Here is a 25,946-nt window from a genome sequence, read left to right as displayed (position 1 = left end):
TCGATAAAGAGATAAACTACTCTTATTTTTAAAGTTTTACATCGTTGAAAGCTTTACATTATTTATGTATGTAGAAAAACAAAGAATTTGTATGAGGACTAGGTTTACACAATGCCTCTACTTTCACTTTTCCAAACCCCCATGTGTTTGACTTCAATATTGTGATGAAATAGTTCAGCAATATGATTTGACATAGAAAAAAAAAACTACATGTAAGTAATTTAATACTTCTTTGAAATAAGTATAGCAAAATAATTCACAGGCACTTTGGGTATTGACCCCCCCCCCTTTCCATTTTTTTCTTTTTAAATCTGGGGTCGAGTCACCTTTTTCCAGTTTTTGTATTCTAATATGCACTGTATGTTATCAATAATGTAACCCTTTTGTCTCTATAAGCTGTTTTTAAATATATCGTTTTCGACTAATACATAAAAAGAGAGAAGGCTTGCAACTCTTTTCTCATCATCTGCCTCACCTCGCTTAAACTTCGCCTGATTATTTATTGAAAGAATAAGAAAACATGGAATATGCATACATCAATAAATTCGTAATACATTCTTCTTCCTTTTCATATTTCCATTTAATTTTTATGTGCCCCCGATTTGTACATATTTCGATTAAATCACCCGCATCTAGGGTAAATTTTGTTGATGTGCACCAGCTTATATATTAGAATACAAAAATAGGAAAAAGGTGACTCAACCCCAGATTTAAAAAGAAAAATAAATGGAAAGGGGGGGGGGTTCCATACCCCAAGTGCCTGAGAAATAATTAAGCTTTTCTGATCAAAGAGTGTCCAACGTCAGTAGTCTGTAAACTTTTCACATTTTTTTACCACTCTCTACCATCGGCTCATACATTATTGTCTGAGAGAGGAACGAACAACAACTCTGCATAGGAGATTGATTTTTTACTTCTTCTCAAGAACCATAGGGCCAATTTCAACCGAACTTGCCACAGATCATTCTTGGGTGAAGGGGATTTAAGTTTGTTCATAGGAAGGACCGCACCCTCTTTCAAGGGGAGATAATTAAGAATTGGTGAAAATTTGGTGGCCTTTTTTTTTTTTTAAAATGTACTAACATACCCCATGTGGGGGCTTTAGTGAAAATAAAAGTTTTAAGTTTCAAAAAAAATCTTCTTCTCAAGAACCACTGAGCAAGAAAAGATGAAACTTATGTGAAAGCTTCATTACATACCCTAGATTCAAGTTTGTTCATATCATAATCCCTGGGGGTAGGACAAAGCCAAAACAGGGGGTCAAAGTTTACAATAGGAACATATATAGGAAATATCTTTAAAATCTTTCTTCTCAAGAACAGCTAAGCCATTATTATTTCAGTCATATTAAGCAGGGACCTATATACTAACGGAATAGGCAACTCTCGCAAGTCTCGCGATATCTCATAAGTTGCGGGATTTCGCAAGTCAGTTTTAATTGAATATATCTCTTTTGCTATCAAATATTTCAGAATAAAACCTTAATTTATCTATCAAAAAATTATTCAAAATTTGTTATTAGCACTTTTTTTACTCCTTATCTTAGAAGTAATTACATTTATTTAAAAATCAGTGCGTGCCCCTGATCGGCCGTTTTTCCGAGAAATCGCTGATTTTGGTAGTTGTTTACTTAATATCTAAATTATTTTATAATATGTACTTTAAAATTTATTAAATATCCGTTCCGATACACAGAAAGAACAGATTTCATCAATCAGAAAACAAGCTTTTTACTGGGGAAAAACGTAATTGAAAAACTTGCAGTGTTGTGTGTGCCGTTTTGGGTAAATAAACATGGCGCTAAAGGAGTTGCTTATCCCGTTAGTATATAGGTATTTCCACCCTCCTGTGATGTCAGACTGGTTTTTGCAAAATCTGTTATTAATCTAAATGCATACCCAATTAAAATATATCTTTTGGAAGAAAGCTTTTCAATAGGTGTTATGAAAATAATTGTTTAGTAAAATTAAGAAATAAAAAATTAAATATTTCCTTTTACATGTATTATTAATTAACTATTTAATCTTTTAAAAAGTGGTGCTAAGGGCAATAACTCCTTCTCATGTATCTCCATTCAGGCATTTTCTTTATTGTACTTCTGATTTAAAATAGTTTCCCTGATATTCACAATTCAAATATATTTTTAAGTAACAGATATTTTGGAACTTTTAGTATCAGACTTATTTATTTGATCAGAACCAGTTTTGACATAATTTTAATAATAATGTTGACAAAAAATGTACGAATTTTTAATGCTGAAATATACTTATGTTTATTTTTGTCTTGCATTTTAAAAAAATATGGCAGCTAGCCTATACATTTTTTGGAATTATTAATTAAATTAAACAATATTCAGTGAAAATAAATGCACTTTTTCTACTTTGAACCCATAAAATTGTGAGGGTGGAAATACCTTAATACAGAAGTATCCTCAGGTAGTGTAGAATCAAGTTTGGTCAAATCATGACCCCCGGGGTTAGGGCGGAGTATAACAGTGGGTCAAAGTTTTACATTTGAATATACAGGTGTAATTGTGGCCTAATTGGGCCTCTTAATAGCTCTACTGGTCAGAGAGCTTACATTAGTACGGTGTTCATCTTCTGTCTGCCTGTCTGTAAAAAAATTCGCAAACGGATGCTTTTGGTCCAATTTCAACAAGACTTGGTACACAGTGGACTATACTAAGATACATCATTCTGTTTATTCTTTTTTTCTGACTTTGACAAACAGTGTTGACATGGTTTGAAATTCTTTCAAAACAGTACTCCTTCTACAGTTTTGGTCCAATTCAATAAGACTTGCTACACAAGAAGACCAGACTTTTATACATAATTCTGTTTATCAGTTTCTAATTTTGATACAGGGTGTTGCCATGGTTAGTAAAAACAGAAATTTCTTTGATATTATTTCAAACACTACTCCTTGTACAGTCTTTGTCTGATTTCAATAATACTAGAATATATGTAGACATTCCTAAGATACAAATTTCTTTGTGTCTGTTTTTGGTTTTGATAATCAGTGTTGCCATGGTTACTAAAAAAAGAAATTTCCATGAAGTTCTTTCAAAATCCTACTCCTCCTTCAGGTTTTGTCTGATTTAAATAAGACTTGGCACACCAGTAGACTGTAATTATACTAGGATACATAACTCTGTTTTTGATTATGACAAACGGTGTTGCCATGGTTACTAAAAATAGAGATATCTGTGTAATTCTTTCAAAATGCTACTCCTCCTACAGTTTAAATCTGATTTCATGAAGACTTGGTACACAAGAAGACTATGCTTAGATGAATAATTTAATTATTGATTTTTTTTTTTAATTTCTAAAATCAGTATTGCCATGTGTATAAATAGAAATTTTGTAAAATTCTTTCAAAAGTTACTTCTCCTAAAGTTTTTGTCAAAATTCATTCCATGTACATATATTGCTGATGTAGTGAAATAAACAGGTGCAGATAATTTTAATTTAAGCATGCCGGTATATTATGAGCAACAGTGCTAGACATAGAAAAAAGAGTATATTACGCACAAAAAAAAGATCACTGTTTCTCGATTAATTTCTTTGTATATTTCAAAATATTACTAACCTGTGTTCCTACCATATTCTTTTACTACTTCCACAACAAAAATGCATGTACAGTAGATGCACAAAACGTGTTGGACCGAATCATCTTGCCACCCAAAATAGCCAGTATTAATAGCGAAATTATGGTCCTAGGAGGGCTATTAACAAAGGTTTGGGGGAATGTTTAGTAAATAGAATATTAGTAAATAGAATATGTTAGAAACACATGGTTAGTAATACTTGAGATAGCAGCTTGAATATATGGAGAAATAAATTGAGAAAAGCGCACTTTTTTGTGTGCAATAAATATACACTGCATTGTAACTCCCTGGTTGTCCATCCCAGTTTTTACAGACCTGAGAGAGTGAGATACAGATCTGCAGCTAACCAAATACCAAAGTATTGGTGTATTGCATCATGACTCTTGAAATGTACATGTATTGCAATACTCAGATTTATTCACTAGAAATATAACAATGTGTAAGAACACCACAGATTTACAATACAAATGTCTGAATTATTTCAAATTTGTAAAAACTGTTAGTTGCAATAGTGCAAGAGCTCACTAACAGTGTGAATTTTTCACAAAATTAGCTAACTACACAAAGATTGACCCAAGTGCATTCAATATTATTTTTCTATGTTAGAACATGAATCTAATATATTGTGTGAGTGTCATAATATTATAGGACTAATATATTACAGTACAATTATGACTTTAATGTAAATACCCAGCTGTACAACATCTTTATGGAGAAACATTGGGAGTTCATACATAGATTGCTTATGACTTATGAGTATGTCCTAACCTTGAACCAAGGTCATTTAATTAAGTTCAAGTCACTTGTAGAAAAATCTTTAATTCCTGCCTTGTCTATATCTGGTAGTGGAGAACATAAGAGGCTTATACTTATCCCAAATGTTGCATATGATCTGAGAGTGTATTGACCATGACCAAGGTCATTCCAGCAAGTTCAAGGTCACTTGGGCTAGCTAATTTAAATGTAATGATAGTCTATCAGACTAGCAGAACGGAAAAAAAATTCTCGTCAGTTTACTTTTGCTTTTCTATATAGACTGGTTTCTTTTGAATGAGAACTACATTGTAGTTTAACTTGTTACTGTCACCACAGCATTTGAAACTTAATTTAACTTGTTATGTTCTCATTTTGCATAAAAAATTTTTTGGGCTACTTAGTTTGAGGTTTGGGCTAGTAATTTTTTACTGATCAGTAGCCCCTGGGCTAGTGGATTTTCCAGGAAAATTTCAACCCCTGAGGAGTCAAAATGAGTTGTTACTGTATATATATCATTCCTTTAATCAGGAAACCTGAGTCAATCCTCTACATCTACTGGATAAGATGTTTAGTCACATAGAAATATATTTGGTCAAGGTGAAGGTCAAGGTTATAAGTACCCTATATTTTGCTTTTTTTGACTTGGATACAGTTTCATGCTGTCAGGGACAAGAGCTCGTAAATCCTTATTGTTTATCTACAGCTGCTGCAGCTGAACTATGGGAGGAGGGAAGGGATTCTTAACCATAATATTAAATTCTTCATATACATTAATTGTAGTAAAAATATTTCATTCCACAATCACCTACAATATACATCGTCATTAACATGTATACTCTGACAGCTCTCTCAAATGATCATTGAGAGTTACCCCTCTTGAACAAGCTGAACAGTGTTTGAAGTTTCCTATATAGCATGTGTAGTTTATAAAGTTTATAATTTAAGAAAAAATACCATTTGAGATTAGGAACAGTACTGATTCAATTAGGACTGAGGAAAATATTGGTATAGTTTGAATACAAGAAATATTTTGCTTTGTAGGAACTTCTTAATACACCTACATGTACAATGTAGTATCAGCTAGCTGTTTCTATTTTTTCCCCTAATGACAAACTCATTACTGTTTTGCGACAATGACAAATAATCATATCTCATGTTCTACTAGTATTCTGTCATTGCCCTCTATACTGGGGTCTATATTGTGCAAATATAGTCAGCTACTACCTGAGGGAAAACACCCACACATTTCTTATATATTTATAGATATATAACACCATACAATAACATCTTCAGAAATGTCAACATATATCCACCCACATGTAAATATGTGCTTTCAAACAATAATTATATCTTAAAAGTATTATTATAACCATCACATGAATAATAAATTATCATTCAAAAATACATTTAAATATCTTTCCTTATATACCAAAAACATACCTGACATTTGAAAATATTTGAACACTTTATTAAAAATTAAACATAGTAATATATAAATGTATTATATAAGAATTGCTTAGCATATATGTGTGTTAAACATTAAGAGACAGAAAAAAAAATTGCAAGGTCACATTGGAAAAAAAAAATTACGAATGGGCACTTTAAAAAAAATTGCAGTGGGGGATATTATTTTATGAGCTCAGTCAGCTCATTCACAGTGCCTTTAGTTAACATAGGGAGTCAAAATGAGTTGTCACTGTATATTATTCCTTTAATCAGAAATCCTGAGTCAATTCTCTACATCTACTGGATAAGATGGTTAGTCACATTGAAATATATTTGGTCAAGGTGAAGGTCAAGGTTATAAGTACCCTATATTTCGCTTCTTTGACTTGGATACTGTGAGTTTCATGCTGTCAGGGGCAGTGGCTCGTGAATCCTTATTGTTCATCTGCAGCTGCTGCAGCTGAATTATGGGAGGAGGGAAGGGGTATATGTACATATCCATAATATTAAATTCTTCATATACATTAATTGTAGTAAAAATATTTCATTCCACAATCACCTACAATATATATCATCATTAACACATATACTCTGACAACTCTCTCAAATGATCATGGAGAGTTACCCCTCTTGAACAAGCTGAACAGTGTTTGAAGTTTCCTATAGTTTATAAAGTTTATAATTAAAGAAACAATATCATTTGAGATGAGGGACAGTACTGATCCAAGTAGTACTGAGGAAAATATTGGTAAAACTACAGGAAATATTACTTTGTAGAAACTTCTTAATACAGCTAGTATCTGTTTCTATTTTTTCCCCTAATGACAAACTCATTACTGTTTTGTGACAATGACAAATAATCATATCTCATGTTCTACTAGTATTCTGTCATTGCCCTCTATGCTGGCATCTATATTGTGCAAATATAGTCAGCTACTACCTGAGGGAAAACACCCACACATTTCTTATATATTTATGGATATATATCAGTCCATACAATAATATCCTCAGAAATGTCAACATACATCCACCCACATGTATATAGGTGCTTTCAAACAATATTAATTATATCTTAAAAGTATCATTATAACCACTGCATGAATAATCAATTGTCATTCAAAAATACATTAAAATATCTTTCCTTATATTCCCAGAACATACCTGACATTTGAAAACATTTGAACACTTTATTAAAAAATTAAAACACAGAAAATATAAATGAAGAATAATGCTTAGGTTACCATATGTATGTTAAACATAAATGGATAGATAAAAAAAAAATCCAATGCAATTGACTGTCAAACTTAACTGTGTATTTACTAATAATGTACGATGTTGTAAGTACTTAATTCTTAGATATAGATTTGTCTACAGCTTACAGGACTTATAGAATTTGAGTTCAAGGCTTATGTCATTATTGATGCTTTAATTGTCTGTTTGAATATGGCAGATTAGTAATCATAAAGCATGGAGAAGCTGAGATGGCCGACACTTGACTGAAGCCGGTCTCAACTGCCATTATATACAAACCAGTGATCAGCGGTCCCTGTAATGCAGTATTGAGAGAGGATGACAATAATTTTCTCAGTGATCATAGTGATTCATCCCAATTTCAAGCCCGAGAGTCTGCAATAAATGCGGTTCATACAGATTGTGCTTTAAGAGGGTTGATATCGTCTGATTCATTAGGCAAAAAACTGTTCTCAGTGTCTTTGTTGCTGGGCAATTCAGCTTGTTTATCTGTACCTTCTGAGAATTGACAAGAATTTGGGTATTCATTTCTATCTAATCCTTAATTCTTATTAGTAAAAATTTACTCTTAACATTCCATAGATCAAATTAAGTGTAAGATGTCTCCATCTTTTTGCAATCAATAAGAATTTAAGTTGGATTTTCACCTTATTTGGCATCAAGCAGTAAATGATAACAGTATAACCCGATTATAAGAAACAGAAAAGGATAGCCAAGAGCATTTCACTATTTCATGTGAATCAATGATTTGTTTCATCATCCAAATGACTGGACTTCTTGGACTTTGATATAACTGGGTATTTGCAATAAAGGTGTAAACAATAGAGATGATTTACTGTAATGATATTCTTATTTCAATGACCTCAACGTGAGGATCTTCTTGAATCAAGCACAGGATTTATTCTGTTGATCTAGTTTCTGTAGTGGAAAAAAGAGTTTTTAAATGATAGGATTGCTAAATCTATGCAAAACTCCTGCACCTGGAGGACCATCACTGAGGTAATAGTTATTTAAAGGCACCGGAGAGATGTTTTGCCATGGGCACTCAGCTACTGAAATTGTCCTCAATAATATACTTTTTACCTATATTGCATTTGTGCAATAGTAAAATCCTAAAAAGAATCACCCATCCTGATTAAGAATTTATTTTTTATCACAAAAATCATCTATATTTACCTTAACTATACTGTATATTCCTCTTTTAACTATTGTCTGACTTATATAAATATTATGTCTGAATATATATATAATATATGTCTTAGTTGACACAGTTATCCAGTTTTCATCTTAATGTTTTCAAATGTTGTACAGAAGTACTTTACTGTAAGGCCTAAGAAAAAAATATGTTTGTTTATGGTTACCCAACCCACCCTAATTTTATGCACAAACCCAAATATTTTTTTCATTGTAAAATCCAGGAATTGCATGTCTGTACATTTTCCTACAAACATAATGGAGTAAGGTCACTTTTTAGTAGAGCTGTTGGGTATAGATGGTTTATGACTATGTCAGTTTTCTAGTTTAAATCTCTGCTATCTACAGTCTTATTACAGACTTCATGTTTTGTGTACTGTATACAGGGAAATTTTCGCCTCTGTTTTATTTTCGCTCCTTTCGCCCTAGACATAAGTGGGCAAATTTAAGACGAGGCAAATTCAAAGAAGGCAGTATAATTTCTTAAACAGAATTGTGATTGGGCGAATTTAAAATGGGGCAAAATTGTTTGCAAGTGTGAGAGGGCGAAAATAACACGGGGTGAAAATAACCCTGTATAGAATATTAGTCATATGTGAATACTACAGCTTAACTTCAGTATCTCAAACACCAGTATATTAAAAAGAGTTGTGGCCTTGACCTAATTCTGAATTTTAATGACCATTTCAACATGTCAATCCCTTGGATATTGCAATGTTTTTTTTCCAACCATACAGTTGAACTTCAGAATCTCAAACACGGATATCTCAAATACCATGGATATGTCGAAGTGATTGGGAAGTCCTAACCACGTACATATTTCTTAAGTATTTTACCCTCAATATTTCAAACCCTCAGATATCTCAAAGTTATTTCTCGGTCCCATCGAATTCGAGATAATGAGGTTTGATGTATTAAGGTTTGACTTTATAATAGATTTGCGATTGACTTACAAATTTTAAATAAAATTGCAGATGATGCAACCAATTCTTTTACGTTTTGGACTGTTACAGTCATTTCTGTTTCTTTGACCTGTGTACAGTACGGCTGAAAATTATTTACATTCAAATTTCTAAACTTGGAACATTTTCTGGCTTTTTTACAGATATCATCATGTTTGTTTTGGCAGAAATGAAGGACACTATCAGGATTCCACCCTGGCTATTCCACATCAAATTTAATGATGCTGTCATTGAGGCACTCAACAAGAAACTGGCAAATAAGGTATTCAGGCTAGAGCAATAAGGTATTCAGGCTAGATCTATAAGGTGTTCAGGCTAGAGCAATAAGGTGTTCAGGCTAGAGCAATAAGGTATTCAGGCTAGAGCAATAAGGTATTCAGGCTAGAGCAATAAGATGTTCAGCCTAGAGCAATAATGTTTTCAGGCTAGAGCTATAAGGTATTCAGGCTAGAGCAATAAGGTATTCAGGCTAGAGCAATAAGGTATTTAGGCTAGAACAATAAGGTATTAAGGCTAGAACAATAAGGTATTCAGACTAGAGCAATAAGGTATTCAGGCTAGAGCAAGAAGATGTTCAGGCTAGAGCAATAAGGTATTCAGGCTAGAGCAATAAGGTATTCAGACTAGAGCTATAAGGTATTCAGGCTAGAGCAATAAGGTATTCAGGCTAGAGCAATAATGTATTCAGACTAGAGGAATAAGGTGTTCAGGCTAGAGCAATAAGGTATTCAGACTAGAGCAATAAGGTATTCAGGCTAGAGCAATAAGGTGTTCAGGCTAGAGCAATAAGGTATTCAGGCTAGAGCAATAAGGTAATCAAGCTAGAGCAATAAGATGTTCAGCCTAGAGCAATAAGGTGTTCAGGCTAGAGCAATAAGGTATTCAGACTAGAGCAATAAGGTATTCTGGCTAGAGCAATAAGTTATTTAGACTGGAGGGATAAAGTATTTAGACTGGGATAATAAGGTATTCAGGCTGGAGCAATAAGGTACAGGCTAGACAATAAGGTTTTCAGGCTAGACAATAAGGTTTTCAAGCTTGGCAATTAGGTTTTTAGGCTAGAGGTGGTTGATGAAGTGAGGATCAATTATGCTGCTCAAAAAAGAGAATAAATGTTCTCAATCCTAATGATGCAAACATCAAAGCATCTAGCCAGTGAATTTTTCACCATCTATTAATGTACCCAACTCTGACCGAAAATCTAATCATAGCAAAGCTACATGTACAGTACTAGAACCACTTGACAGATACAAAAATAGAATAGTAAAACTTGTTTGAAGTAAAGTCCTGGGGAACTATGGATTTACTTCACTATAACCCTAATTTGTTACAACCATTATGACAAATTCATGTTAAAAATATTTACCATGGGCAGGCGCGTAGCTGCCTACATGCAAATAAGCATGTGCGTACACATCATTTAAAAAAAAAAACAAACAAACTGTTAACAAACAACCAGAGAAGGGGGGGGGGGGGGGGTATTCGAAGGAAATATCGCAGGACCATCCAACAAATCTTCGTGTTTTGAATTATTTTATGTCATACTGCTTCGATTTGAATTTAATATTATCATGACTGTATAATTTTTTTTGAAATCCTTTATTAAATCATTGCCAAATCCAAGTAAATCATACATTATTTTGTAATTGTTCTCTAATACATTGACATTTTGTTTTAAGATCTTTGAGAAACTAAAATTCAAACACTTCGTTGAATGCTGTGATCTACTAGTATGTGATTTAAACTACAATACATGTATTTTATTTTAAACTCCAAATTTTAGGACTATTGTATAAGTTCATTAAAGTATTAATTGCAAAATATATCTTGGAGAGCTTTTGTCTTTTTTTAAACTAAGATGAAAATAAATGTAAATGTTATATATTTATTTTTAGGGGGTCATAAAAATTCATTATAAAAATGTAAATTTACAGTAGTTGTTCTTAACCTCTACAGGGTGTAAATCAATTTGATTTATCAGAGTTTGTTATAACCATAAAATTTTACATGAAATTGTAAGAACTTTGTCAGGTGCAGAAGTATTAAATTCCAATGAAAAAGGGGGTTTGTTCTAAGTAAATTAATTGATGATTAAAAAAATCAAAATTTTATTAAGGTAACTTTGAAGAAAACAAAAATTTGAACTCTTTAATTTATATATCAGTCTGGAAAAATTACGTATGATACTCGTAGGCCTGTAAGGCTTGTGACCCATGGGTGCTTGCTTCCTGTCAGTGAATTCTCTCTTTAACAAGGAACTTAAACTTTAATGTGGTGACAATGATTTTGAGGCAGACTATGATACAGAAAAAAATCCTGCTGTTCTATTGCTTTAGTAGTCATTGTTAAAAGCCAATAACATGGTAAGGCAAAACCTTTATTAACAAGTTATGCCCTGAAAACATGTCCCCAGATATGATGCCAGATGTTGTCTTTTCCTATTGCAATTACCAAAAAAGATTGTTCTCTTATAATAGAGACCCTCCAACTGATGAGACTAAAATGGCATATTCTAATGATATGACCTAAAGCAATTTACATTACAAGAACAAAACCTGATAGCTTTAAAATCATTTTTTTTATTAGGAACCACATGAAATTTGAAAGTTCTTTAAAAGTCATATTGCCCTGTCTGTCCATCAACACTTCTATTGTGATGTGATAACTCAAACATTAACAAGTATACATTTTAATTACTCCTTTGATCAAAAGTAATTAGAAAATCAAAAAGTCATATTTCATTTTTAATAAAAAAAATTTAAGATTTCTTTTTTATTTCAAAGAAATGTAAACTCATTTACATCATGTGTGTATACTCCAATTAATGCAACATTTGAAGTAACAGAAATAAATAGGTACCCTTTTGGTTTTATTATGCCCTAAAAACGTGATGTAAAAGTGTTCTGAAATTTGCTTTAATAATATTACTTGAATATGTAAATGTGATAAAACCATGAAAGAATATGGCATACTTAAGGAGGACCTTTCTGATACATGTCTAAATTTAAACAGAAAAAAAAAACTCAAATGACTCATTCCTGGGGTTATTTTCCGTAAGAAAATAATGCCCGCAACCATTGGCCACTTTAATTTTTGGATATATATTGTGTAAAAAATCTTAGAAAAATCACATTTCTTAAAATCTTTGTGGGTGATGCATATGGTCCATGTGAACCATGTTGTCTGAAAGAAAATTTCATGGAAATTTGATGACTTCTGCAAATTTTTAAAGAAATATGGAAAAATGCAAAAGTTCATGACATCACAACTTTTTCAAATGCATTTAGGAGGCCACATGCAAAGGAGATTTGTATGATCTCATTGCATGGAATTTGAATAATTCAGATTAAGCATGATTATAGTTTTAATTTCTCACAACAATTTCATGTTTTAGAAAAGTACAAGGTCAGATTTGTATAGAAACTGTACCTTATCTTATTTATTCTCAAAGCAGATTCTTAAAATTTGTTTGGGTTTATCAAGTACAAATATCTTCTTGATTGTACATAGTAGTCGTATTGTTCCTCTACAAAACATATTGACATTATTTTGCAAAGAATTAAGCTACATCATTCTCCAAAATAACTGTTCAATTTTGTTATGCAAATGACAGGTTTATGACAATGCTCAAAATTTATGGGATATCTAATCACTTCCAGAAAGCTTCCGAGGCAATTACTTTTGTTATTTCATTTTTTTCTTTATCTGTAGGTTGTACACAATGTAGGTCTGTGCATTGCATTATGGGATATTACAAAACTTGAAGACAGCTATATATTTCCAGGAGATGGTGCTTCCCACACAGTTGGTGAGTTATGAAGCCTCAGCTAGGTCAAGTCCATCAACCTAGATTTGTCAAACTGCACAAATACAGTGTTAGTCTCACCTTGTTATATGGCTTGATCTGTTTTCAAGAGTGTAAATGTTTGACACTTTTCATCATTTCGGTTTTCTTTTAGTCTTTGTTTCTTGTAAATTAAGATTTTGTGCACCTTAAAGATCATACATGATTTCCTGCTATTAAAGTTTCAATTTTTACAAGAATTAAGGTGTTGAATATGAATTAAATCAGTGAAAAATGTGCATATATAGTTATGCATTCTATAAACTGCTAAAATAGCAGAAATTATCATATTAATTGTAAAGCATTCAAAAGTTGCAAAATAATAATTAATAAAGTTTATGTGAATAAAAAGTAAAATTTCAGTAAAATCTCCATTAAGGTAGTACACAATAGATAGGCCAAATTTTTCCTCAAATTCAATTTTTTTTTAAACTTTGAAATTTTGTTGTAGGATACAAAATCTCTCTTTATATGTAATTTAACTAAATTTCAGTAAATTATATTGATACCAGCATATTTAAGTAAAATGTGGTGAAAAAATAGATAGAACATACATTGCCCAGAAATTGAAAATTCACATGCAATATGCTACACTTTGTTTTCTTAAGAAAAAATGTATAATTCAATTTTTACAAAAAAATCAAAAAATTGATTGATTCAGAATGATTGAAATGGAACCCAGATTAAAATGTGTCAAAATGAAGGACATTGAACCGACTGTTTCAGATATTTTGGCGATTTAAAAAAATATTCAATGCAAAAAAATTAAAAGAATCAGTAGATGATGTCACAATATTTGACCTTTGACTTCTAAATATGTCCTTGACCTTCATTGTGTTTAAAGAATGGAGACTCCTTATAAATGTATTTCCAAATATCAGATCTCTATTTTAAATGGATCAAAAGTTACTTTGCATTTAAAAACTAGACTGTCATAGCAACTACTCTTAACCGCAGATGCTTGAAATTTTAGCACTCTCTTTGTTTAGGCATGTCATGTAGGGGGATCATTTTTGTAAAAGTCTGAAATATTGTATGCAATTTAGTTCATTTCAGATACGTAATTTTTCGACCATTTATGGATGAAATATTGACTGGCAAAACAAAAAGCTGCAGCAAAGAGGGAGTTCATGGTAACTTTGTTTTATAAAAAAACAAATTCGTGGTTAATCGTATCTTTGCATGATAGAATTAATTATTTTACTGAAAATTTATACAAAACAAATTCTTGCACTGTCACCATAAATTTTACATGCGATATTTCTACACAAATGCAATAATGACAGTAAACATATTTATAATTCATACCATTGTAGTGCAATGCATGTGGGAACATGAAAGTTTTACTTTTTAGAAATTAGGGTTAATTGTGGTGAGAACAGTACAGAGTCTTTTGTCTTTGTTTTAGTATCAATAGGAATTTTTGACGACATCTTGATCCCAGCAGATGCCATGCAGCATCCGTCTAGGTTGTATCCTTTGAAATGCTTCCATTCTGTTTGCATGATGAATGTTCATCTTGTACTGGTAAAAAAACATAGCGGGAGGAAATCCAGTAGCGTTGAATTTGTCATCTTGACATTTTTTTATTATTGCGGGCTGGTATTTTGAGAGGAAAGTGTGGGTTTTCAGTGCAAGAAAACAAGAAGGTTGATCGTGTTGATATCCTGAAGGAATGAAATAAGACGTAATTATGGCTATGAAAATTAGTTCAAAGAGGGAATGTTTAGTTGTTATTCACATAGCAACTTGTAACTTTGTATGTCAACAAAAAAAAATAGGGGTACAGCATAACTACAGCTATAATAGGAACATAGTCTATTTATATGTTTGAAATTCGTATCTCCTTAATCTGTGCCTGTTACGAATCAGTGTTGGAAAAAATTTAGCTTCTAATATAAGTTTTGGATTGTCTTTCTCGGGATCTCTAAGATAATTTTGGATTTAAGGAATATCCATTAATGAAACATTCAATGAAACTGCAGCTTTTCTTATTGTACAAGGTTTTTTTTGTGACATTGAAGCATCATTTCAAAAGTTTTTTTCTGTTTTTAAGCAAGTTTTGGACTGTCAGAGAGCATTTATTTTTTGAGTATATTTTTGAATTGGTCATTAGAAATTATGTTTATGTATAAATCCCCTACCATTGAATTTGGTGTGGACATAGGTTTCCTCTCCATCTATGTATCTACATGTAGCTGTCTGTCCCACTTGGTTTTTTGAACTTTTTGTTTAAAAAAAAACTTTTTTCTAGATATTTATTGGGTTGATTTTTATGCCCCCCTTCGAAGAAGGGAGGGCATATTGCTTTGCTGTTGTCTGTCAGTCAGTTGGCTGTCAGTCCACCAATAGTTTCCGTTCATTTTCTTCACAGAGGTAGCACATACTGAAATGAAATTTGGTATACAGATTTATCATAAGAATATCTAGGTCAAGATCTGTTTTGGGTACGATCGAGCAATTTCGGACAGAGTTATACCCCTTGGACTTAGAAAAATTCCAATTCTTTGCAGTGTCCGTTCATTTTCTTTGCAGAGGTTGTCCATACTGGAATGAAATTTGGTATACAGATTTATCATAAGAATATCTAGGTCAAGTTTTGTTTTGGGTACGATCGAGCAATTTCGGACAGAGTTATGCTCCTTGGACTTGGAAAAATTCCAATTCTTTGCAGTTTCCGTTCATTTTCTTTGCAGAGGTTGCCCATACTGGAATGAAATTTGGTATACAGATTTATCATAAGAATATCTAGGTCAAGTTTTGTTTTGGGTACGATCGAGCAATTTCGGACAGAGTTATGCTCCTTGGACTTGGAAAAATTCCAATTCTTTGCAGTTTCCGTTCATTTTCTTCGCAGAGGTTGCCCATACTGAAATGAAATTTTGTATACAGATTTATCATAAGAATATCTAGGCTAATTTGTGTTTTGGGTGCGATCGAGCAATTTCGGACAGAGTTATGCCCCTTGGACTTAGAAAAATTCCAATTATTTGCAGTTTCTGTTCATTTTCTTCGCAGAGGTTGCCCATACTGAAATGAAATTTGGTATACAGATTTATCATAAGAATATCTAGGTCAATTTATGTTTTGGGTGCGATCGAGCAATTTCGGACAGAGTTATGCCCCTTGGACTTAGAAAAATTCCAATTATTTGCAGTTTCTGTTCATTTTCTTTGCAGAGGTTGCCCATACTGGAATGAAATGTGGTATACAGATTTATCATAAGAATATCTAGGTCAAGTTTTGTTTTGGGTACGATCGACAATTTCAGACAGAGTTATGCTCCTTGGACTTAGAAAAATTCCAATTATTTGCAGTTTCCGTTCATTTTCTTCGCAGAGGTTGCCCATAATGAAATGAAATTTTGTATACAGATTTATCATAAGAATATCTAGGCTAATCTGTGTTTTTGGTGCGATCGAGCAATTTTGGACAGAGTTATGCCCCTTGGACTTAGAAAAATTCCAATTATTTGTAGTTTCCGTTCATTTTCTTCGCAGAGGTTGCCCATACTGAAATGAAATTTTGTATACAGATTTATCATAAGAATATAAAGGTCAATTTATGTTTTGGGTGCGATCGAGCAATTTCGGACAGAGTTATGCCCCTTGGACTTAGAAAAATTCCAATTATTTGCAGTTTCCGTTCATTTTCTTTGCAGAGGTTGCACATACTGGAATTGGTATACAGATTTATCATAAGAATATCTAGGTCATGTTCTTTTTTGGGTATGATCGAGCAATTTCAGACAGAGTTATGCCCCTTCAACTTAGAAAAATTCCAATTATTTGCAGTTTCTGTTCATTTTCTTTCCAGAGGTTGCACATACTGGAATGAAATTTGGTATACAGATTTATCATAAGAATATCTAGGTCAAGTTCTGTTTTGGGTACAATCGAGCAGTTTTGGACAGAGTTATGCCCCTTGGACTTAGAAAAATTCCAATTATTTGCAGTTTCTGTTCAATTTCTTTGCAGAGGTTGCACATACTGAAATGAAATTTGGTATACAGATTTATCATAAGAATATCTAGGTCAAGATCTGTTTTGGGTACAATCGAGCAGTTTTGGACAGAGTTTGGGTCCTTGGACTTAGAAAAATGCCAATTATTTGCAGTTTCTGTTCAATTTCTTTGCAGAGGTTGCACATACTGAAATGAAATTTGGTATACAGATTTATCATAAGAATATCTAGGTCAAGATCTGTTTTGGGTACGATCGAGCAATTTCGGACAGAGTTATGCCCCTTGGACTTAGAAAAATTCCAATTATTTGCAGTTTCTGTTCAATTTCTTTGCAGAGGTTGCACATACTGGAATGAAATTTTGTATACAGATTTATCTTAAGAATATATAGGTCAAGTTTTGTTTTGGTGTGATTGAGCAATTTCGGACAGAGTTATGCCCCTTGGACTTAGAAAAATGCCAATGATTTGGGGGAGGGGGGCATAAGTGTTTCACAAACATCTCTTGTTGGTATGTGAGTCTCTTTTTATGAGTTACAGATTAAGTTCACATTTTTTCCCACTTCCATGATTTTTGGCAGAATTGACTGGCCCATAGCATAAGGGCCATTAAGGGGACACTATTTTGCTTTTGTGATACTCTCGGAATGCTTGCTTACAGGAACTTTGATAAACTGTCTAGACAGACAAAGAGAAAGTCCTTGTGAATACCAAGGACAAGTTAGTCTTACTTATGGTGTTGAGTTTTGTTTTTCTAAAATAAGTCACTCAAAATATAATTGATTTACAGTGGGTTTATTAGACCAAGTGTCACCGTCAGAGTTGACCTTGACTTCTGACCTTGAAGTAGGTAAAGGAGACAGTTCTATTTCTCTTTTGGATATAGTCTTTACTGGTCGATCATCTAGTTTGACATATATAAGTAAATCATTTAAAGGTAAATCATATGATAGTCCTTTCCCTTTGTGATTGCTGGTAAATAAATAACAGAAATAATGTACAAGGTTAGGAGTATTTTCAATGCCTCATGAAATTCATTTTTTTATTACTTATTAATTTTTTTTTAATGTTGTTTTTGAAATTGTTATATTCAAAAGTGTAGTATCAGTATGTATCAGCTATTTTTAATCTGACCTAAGTCCTTAACCACATGAAGTGATGACAAGGAGCAGCTCTGGGCCTGGGAGTATGAAGTTGAGGATGGTAAACATGACCTTTTTATGGACATTGGTGAAGAAATCAGGTAGGAGTTCTCTGACATTTCTTCCAGTAAAATTATAAGCATTGAAATGTTAGTGTGGAGGTCATATTTGCATTTTTTTACAGAGAAATTTCACAATATAAAACCCATGCAAAATGTTCTTAAATCTTAATTCCATATAAGGCATATATAAATTCAATTTTTTTTCCTTGTATTTGCAGAAATTATGCCCATGCTGTAGGTTTTGCAAAACAATGCTAAGATTATCCTTGAAAAACTTCCTTCTGTCTGTCTTTTTGTTGTAGTTACAGGGTTTTACCAATTAAATATACTGGTATCTTTAGCATAAGTGGATTTTTTAGCCATCTGTTTTATGTTGGAAAGAAACTTGGTTTTTTTTTTTTTTTTTTTTTTTTTTTTTTTTTGAATTAAAGATGAAATAAAAATGGAATAGGTGAAGCAAATTGTTTTTCAAAGCAATTTCTTGCAAAAACTTGATTAAATAAAATTATTTATGATTGCTAAATTGCATTCTAATTGCAAAGCATAGCCATATTGAGTTCTTAATTTGGTTAAACACCCAATTTTACGTTAACGCCCCCAAAATCTACCTGGTTCAAGATCAATAATATACCGCCTGTCAATCATAAATAAAACAATAGCTACTGATCTGATTGACAGGCCAGCTACCTGTGCTGCCTGATGTTCTGAGATTGGATGTTTCGATAGCAATTACCTGACCACGCGACAACCTCTTTTATGTGCCCCGCTTGATTTGTCGCTTGGGTCCACAGAAACTCAATTCGCCGTCTTCTGGGATCAATATAGCGACCCCCCCACCCCCACCCCCAATAAAATGAATCAACAAAATGGAATCAAAATAGTTGAAAGAAGATAATAAGACACTGATAGCATGAATTAAGTTTGAAAACTAAGAAGATTCCTTTATCACAAGTTTTTATCTGTAAAATGCAGGTGTTTTATATAAATCGTAAAAAAAATTACAAATAGTACACATACATGTATTACATAAATATTGTTTTTCGTGTAGAATAGATTGTTGTTTATTTTTAAATTGCACTATCTTTGAATGGCATTTATTTTTATTTAAGAAATTTGGATCACAAAAATTTTAAATAATTCTTCATCACGTAGTGGAAGAAATATCAAAATCATAGTTCTCTTTTTCTCTAAATTCCTTATTCGTAAATGAACATCATGGGCACCAGTGTCGACCAGGGAAATAATTTCTAGATTGTTAATGTACTCAAGAGAAATAAAACTTCTTTTCAATATTTACACGTACAGTATACCTTGTAATTATTTTTTGCTGACAATTAAAAAATCATTGATATGATTGCTTTGTAGCTTACACTCGAGATTTTTTTTAATAATTTTTTTAAAAGGATATTTCTTTATACATGATATTTTTTTTAATAAAAAATATCGATGAAAATGTTGAGATTATCAATTTTATGCAAAAGTATTATTTGGTATCACCACTTTTTCATTCAGAATTAGACAAGAAACGTGTGTAATGTTGACAATGATCACCATAAAGACTTCCTGTATAATGCAATGTGTATATGAATTTTTGGCATCTTGAGTATTAGGGCACTCCAGGTAAATAATATCTGTACTAATTAGACCACTCCCTCTTCCCAGGTAACCGTACGGTAAAAATATTGGGTCTTTAAGGGTTCACATACTGACCCTCTGATAAGAGAGATAACTCTCACTAGGATAAATGACTTTTATTGCTTTATATATAAAATTGTCAGGTTCACTTAAAGGCTGTTTATGTCAAATGTAATGAAATGTTACCCCACAAAGTTTGCTGAAATGTGTGCATTTAAATTTTAAATTTTTTTTTATTTTTTGAAAATCATTTATCCGGTATATGAGTGAACAAAGGGTTACTGAACCTTAATGCACTGAGTAGTCTAGATATAAACTGTCAGCTGTGAAGAGATTATCACTGTATGATGAAATGCAGATCATTTTCTTTGAAACTTCATTTCAAAGCAACCTCAAGTATAGATTCAATTTCATATAGTTTACAAAAATGAGATTGTGAATTGTTTTATTTCATTTAATTGTTCTTCGGATGCTTTTCTTTCAATCATTTTTTTAATAAACATGAAAAGGGTGTACAATATCAAAGACTTAGCAGTAGGGTTATTGGTATGTCTTTTAATTTTCTCCAGATTAGCAGCATTTAGCACACTTTCTTCTTACTGTATATACCAATTAGCTTTTATACTAAAAGGGGTATCATGTTCACCTAATAACTAATGAGTTCTGAAAGAGATTAGGTCTCAAAGGACCTAGTTGTATTGATCCCCAGCAGTAATAAACTCCCACTAATGGCTCCATTCTTCAATATGGCTATCATTTTGACATGGTCCCTGATGCAGCTGAAGGTTATGAACATAGAGTCCTGTTTTATTCTCTTTACCAACTTCCTGTTTAGCTGACAATTTAATTATGGGCCAAAGGGTGACCAAAAAAAAGTTTGCCAGGAGCAGAGTTGGAGTTGGCTGGGGTTAAAAGGTCAATTAAGTTTATTTATAAATATAGTAGAGTTTTGTATTATTGTGTGATAATGGGGTAGACATTATCATTTCAACATTGATTTACGAACTGCATTGCTTCAATGACTTGATTTTACATAAAATCTGTTACTGATGTTTTTGACCTTCAGTAGTCCCAAAGCCTATCTTTACCTATTTTGGAATGATTTGGAGGAATTATGTATTTGAGGATATAATCATTAATCAAGGGATAGTTTTAACTTATCAATCTTTTAAATTTAAAATACTGTAGATTCCTTATTTTATGTGAGTACCTAATACATGTATCATGAAATTACTCAAAGACGTTAAATCATGAGAAAATGCATGAATTTGTGAGTTGACTATTGGTCTATTTGCAGCTTTACAAATAGCATTATAAAAAAAATGAAGGAGAGTAATTTTATTTTGTGAGTGATTCTTCTTGCAAAATAATGTGATAATAAATCCTCACGTATATATTTAGATATTAACAGTACTACAAGCAAAAAACATAGTATTAAGAACACACACACATATACTGTAAAGGCAGAAATTTTTTTTTTTTTATTGATAACATTTCTCTATGAAATTTTATCCCTTAATATGAAATTTTTATATAGTTATATATGTAACAACAAAAATAAACCCATACAAAATCATTATAAATCACAAAATGAACAAAATGTTATCCCCACAAAAATTTCTCATTCCGCAGCAGATATCCATATATAAATGATGTCTATGGCAGGTTTCAAGCACTGAGCAGATGATTCACAATTTAAAATTAAATCATTTTTATTTTTTACTTATCGAGTTTGTCACTGACAGGGGCTTCTTATCCATATTGCTCTCTCAATATATAAGTGTAGAGAGAGAGCAGTATGGATAAGAAGCCCCTGTGTGTCACCTTCATTCACAGTATCATATAATATCAAAATAACATGGCTGTTAGTTTTTGGATAATCTTTTGCATACCCGTAATCATTCTTGTTTCTTTTGACTTTCTTAAAAAAATTATTTATTGATGTTAAAATAGGTTTTTAGATAACATACATGATTTAATTGTGCAAGATTTATGTCTTGATTACTATAGAAATATCTTATTTTTGAAGATGAAAAACAAAGAATTACTTAGGTTTCTACTAATCAACCTTTATTTTGCTTAGAGTAGAATAGGCTTTGGAAGAGAAAGAAAACCAGAAGACATTTGTTTCTCGAAAAAACAACCGTTCATACTACAATAAATAAATTAATTGGCAAGAGCATTTTGGGTGGGGGAAAACCAGGTGCAAACATCAATCCAGTTACAAGAAAGTTTTCTAATTTAAGAATTGGAAAGTGTTTTTTATGCGTATGTGTTTTTCAGATTCCGTGTAGTAGATGAGATATTTGTGGACACTACTCCCACAGGTCCTGATGGAACAGCAAACCAATCATCTGAAATCACTGACACAGAGACAAAGAAAACACCTTATACTATAGTGGTAAGCTACAGAAATCAAACTGTAATATACTGTAAACTATAGTGGTAAGCTACTGAATTCAAACTGTAATATACTGTAAACTATAGTGGTCAGCTACAGAAATCAAACTGTAATATACTGTAAACTATAGTGGTCAGGTACTGAATTCAAACTGTAATATACTGTAAACTATAGTGGTCAGCTACAGAATGCAAACTGTAATATACTGTAAATTATAGTGGTCAGCTACAGAATTCAAACTGTAATATACTGTAAACTATAATGGTCAGCTACAGAAATCAAACTGTAATATACTGTAAACTATAATGGTCAGCTACAGAAATCAAACTCTAATATACTGTAAACTATAGTGGTCAGCTACAGAAATCATACTTAATATACTGTAAACTATAGTGGTCAGCTACAGAAATCAAACTGTAATATACTGTAAACTATAGTGGTCAGCTACTGAATTCAAACTGTAATATACTGTAAACTATAGTGGTCAGCTACAGAAATCAAACTGTAATATACTGTAAACTATAGTGGTCAGCTACAGAAATCAAACTGTAATATACTGTAAACTATAGTGGTCAGCTACAGAAATCAAACTGTAATATACTGTAAACAGTTTAACTATAATGGTAAGCTACAGAATTCTAACTGTAAAACACCATATACTACAGTGGTAAGCTAAGAATTCAAAGTGTAAAATACCATATACTAAAGTGGTAAGCTAAAGACTGTAAAGCAAGTTATACTGTAGTGGCAAGATAAAGAATTCAAACTGTAAAACACCATATACTACAGTGGTAAGCTAAAGACTGTAAAACACATTATACTATAGTGATAAGCTAAGAATTCAAACTGTAAAATACCATATACTATAGTGGTAAGCGAAAGACTGTAAAACACCATATACTAAAGTGGCTAAAGACACATTGTACACTATCATGGAAAGCTAAAGAATTTGAGCTGTTAAACATCATTTACTATAGTGGTAAGCTAAAGACTGTAAAACACCATATACTATAGTGACAAGGTAAAGAATTCATACTGTAAAACACTGAATACTATAGTGGCAAGCAACAAAATTCAAACTGTAATATACTGTAAACTATAATGGTAAGCAAAAAAATTCAAAATGTAAAACACCATTTACTATAGTGGTAAGCTAAAGACTGTAAAACACCATATACTATGTGTAAAACACCATGTACTATAGTAGTAAACTAATTAGCTGTAAACCACACTACCTCAGTTGATCACATGTTTAACAGGAAAATAGAAAATTTATGGCTGGACCTGGATTCAAACCCAGGACCCCTGCATCACTAGTCAGTTGCTCCTTTCACTGAACTACACAGGCTGATATCCATGGTCAAATACCCCAAACTACTACATGAAACATGCATGGAGATAACGAAAAGTATTCAATCTCAAAATTCATATAATACAGACACTGTGAAAATTTATAGTATTTACCATTATGTGTATCAAGGCAACCTTGCTTTCGATCATGCCCAGGTGGTGGTTATATAATGCTTTTCAAATGTCATTTGGGACTAGCTAAGTATTATTTTCTTTCAATTTTTTTTCACAATTTTGTTACATAAACTGTTTACATTGTGATTTTTTATATATATTCTGTTGGCTCTCCCAAGTAGTAACCTTGAATTTTTCTATGTTATGTTTATTTGTTTATGCCAATTAACTGAAACATTTTACCAGTGTTTACAAAGAATTCACAAAAGTTGTTTACATGCAAAAGTAATCTGCTTTACAATATTAATATACATAGTGTCATCCAATCACCCTAACAGATAAAAATCAGAGAAAAGTTCACCAATTTTATTGACATTTGGATATGTGTAATACCACAATACCACAATAAACATGTATCATCTTCCAGTATTTAAAGCACTGTAATTGAACTATATTGTGAGAAAACAAGAAAATAAAGTACAGTTTCTACTGTTAATGCTACATTCACATTAAACTCATTAGTGACACTGATGATTTTATTACTTTTTTCTGTTTGTTACCTCTTTAGAATTGTTGAATAAAAAACTATGGGAAAATGTGCATAAGTGTAAAAATTATTTCTCTTTTTATTTAAAAAAAATTTGAGCATTCAAATTTAAATCAAGATTTGTTTTTAAGTTTGGTTCTACTTGTTTTGGCCTCTTTTATCAATTTTATATGAGACATTGTAAAAAATGTAAACAAGATTTTGCCACCATAAACTGGTGGCAAAATCTTGTTTACTTGTCCATTTAATTTGTTTACTTGTCCATTAAAACATGGACAAGTTAACAAATTATAAATGAGTCATATAATAATTTAGTGCAGAAAAAAGTGACACAAATTAAAATTATATAGGTGAAGGTAGTCTTGATTTGGTAAAAAATTGTATGATCTTGTTTCACTTTCATCTCAGTAATTTTTACTTTGCAGGCTATTCGAGTCATTAGTTTTTGTTCTGTATAGAAACAGAGCATAACTCTGTTGTACAGTATTGATTTTTGGATTCTCATAAAAATATTGCAATAAAATTGTATCTTACTGAAAGCATTCCAAGAATCTTGTCAGAAAATACCAAATAAAAACTTGGTATGTGATAGAATCATTCATCTCACTTAAGGAATATCTTACCAGACTTAGCTTTGACTTAACCATTAACTGAGTAGCAAGCACATTTTATTGAACCTTTTTTAAGTCCACATAAGCAAAATTCTATAAACATAATTTGTCAGTCACCAAAACATATAGTTCATAAAATCTGTAATTTGAGTATAGTGTGTTTTATTTGATGTAATCTATAAATCCTTAATCTGTTAAGAAATTGAATTTATTCAGTCATTTTGATTCACAAACATAAAATGAAATGCAGAAAGCATTGTCTATTTGGTAAATCATCGTTCATTATATTGGTACTGTATGCAAAAGAATGAGGAGAGATTTCAGTGATAAAATATTTCCCCCTTTATAATGGCTAAATTTTCACACTATGTTGCTTTTATCATTCTTTTAATTAAGTAATGGCCACTAATTTTTATTTATTGATTAGTACAATTTCTTTTATAGGTCACATGGTGCTTTGCCACAGTTTTGATATAACGTAGAAATATACATGATATGACAATTTTGCATTGACATGTCTTTTTCAAGATGTGTAAAAAATATTGTAAAAATCTAAATTTTTAAATATTCAAATTCAATTATTATGTATTAAACATTTTAATAAGTAGCAAATTTAGAATTTGGTAAAAGTTAATTAAAACCACACTACAGGGTTAGTTTTCAAATTTTTTTGAAGATGCAAATCAGTAGAAGTAATACAACACCAACAGAAGAAATATGGAGAAATTTTTCTTCAGTTTTCTATTTTGATTTTTACCCTCAGGGATCTATCAGTGAGCCAGGGCTGGGTCTGTTATCATGGTGGAACTCCTGACATCACTTCCTGTGGAAAACTACATCCTATTGGTACATTCTGTATCTAGTGCATCTCATGACATTACAAAGGACCAAAATTGTTTAAAAAAAGGACTGCATGGAAAAAAGGAAAATCAGTGCAATGACATGTGGTCCTTTGTGTTCATTGAAAACTTTTGCTTGATGAACAAGCAATTTAATATTGCAAAATTTTATGAATTACATATTTGGTTTGAAATTGTGTAATAAAATTAAGTTCATATCCA

General features: G+C 31.8%; 1 protein-coding gene across 1 annotated transcript; it reads left to right on the top strand.

The window, feature by feature from the left end:
- The first annotated feature begins 161 nt into the window (after positions 1-161).
- LOC133190916 (DNA-directed RNA polymerase III subunit RPC8-like) lies at positions 162-25,946 on the top strand. Its single transcript, XM_061326600.1, has 8 exons — positions 162-212; positions 9,360-9,478; positions 12,928-13,024; positions 14,107-14,193; positions 14,469-14,532; positions 18,180-18,266; positions 22,146-22,263; positions 25,649-25,946. Exons 2-8 carry the CDS (start codon positions 9,368-9,370, stop codon positions 25,697-25,699), a joined length of 615 nt encoding a protein of 204 aa, XP_061182584.1. The 5' UTR covers positions 162-212; positions 9,360-9,367; the 3' UTR covers positions 25,700-25,946.

This window comes from Saccostrea echinata, unplaced genomic scaffold (assembly GCF_033153115.1).
Source record: "Saccostrea echinata isolate AGI-Se365-2 ecotype Australia unplaced genomic scaffold, CSIRO_AGI_Sech_v1 ptg000022l, whole genome shotgun sequence".
NCBI lineage: Eukaryota > Metazoa > Mollusca > Bivalvia > Ostreida > Ostreidae > Saccostrea > Saccostrea echinata.
This window is presented reverse-complemented; position numbering and strand designations above follow the sequence as displayed.

What these genes read in the sequence shown, in the direction of transcription:
- LOC133190916 (XM_061326600.1), top strand. Translation starts at nt 9,368, where the DNA reads ATGTTTGTTTTGGCAGAAATGAAGGACACTATCAGGATTCCACCCTGG. An exon ending in CAGCAAAGAGGGAGTTCATG is followed by an intron (nt 14,194 to 14,468) that starts GTAACTTTGTTT and finishes TCTTTGTTTTAG; the next exon opens with TATCAATAGGAATTTTTGAC. An exon ending in AAACACCTTATACTATAGTG is followed by an intron (nt 22,264 to 25,648) that starts GTAAGCTACAGA and finishes TTTTACCCTCAG; the next exon opens with GGATCTATCAGTGAGCCAGG.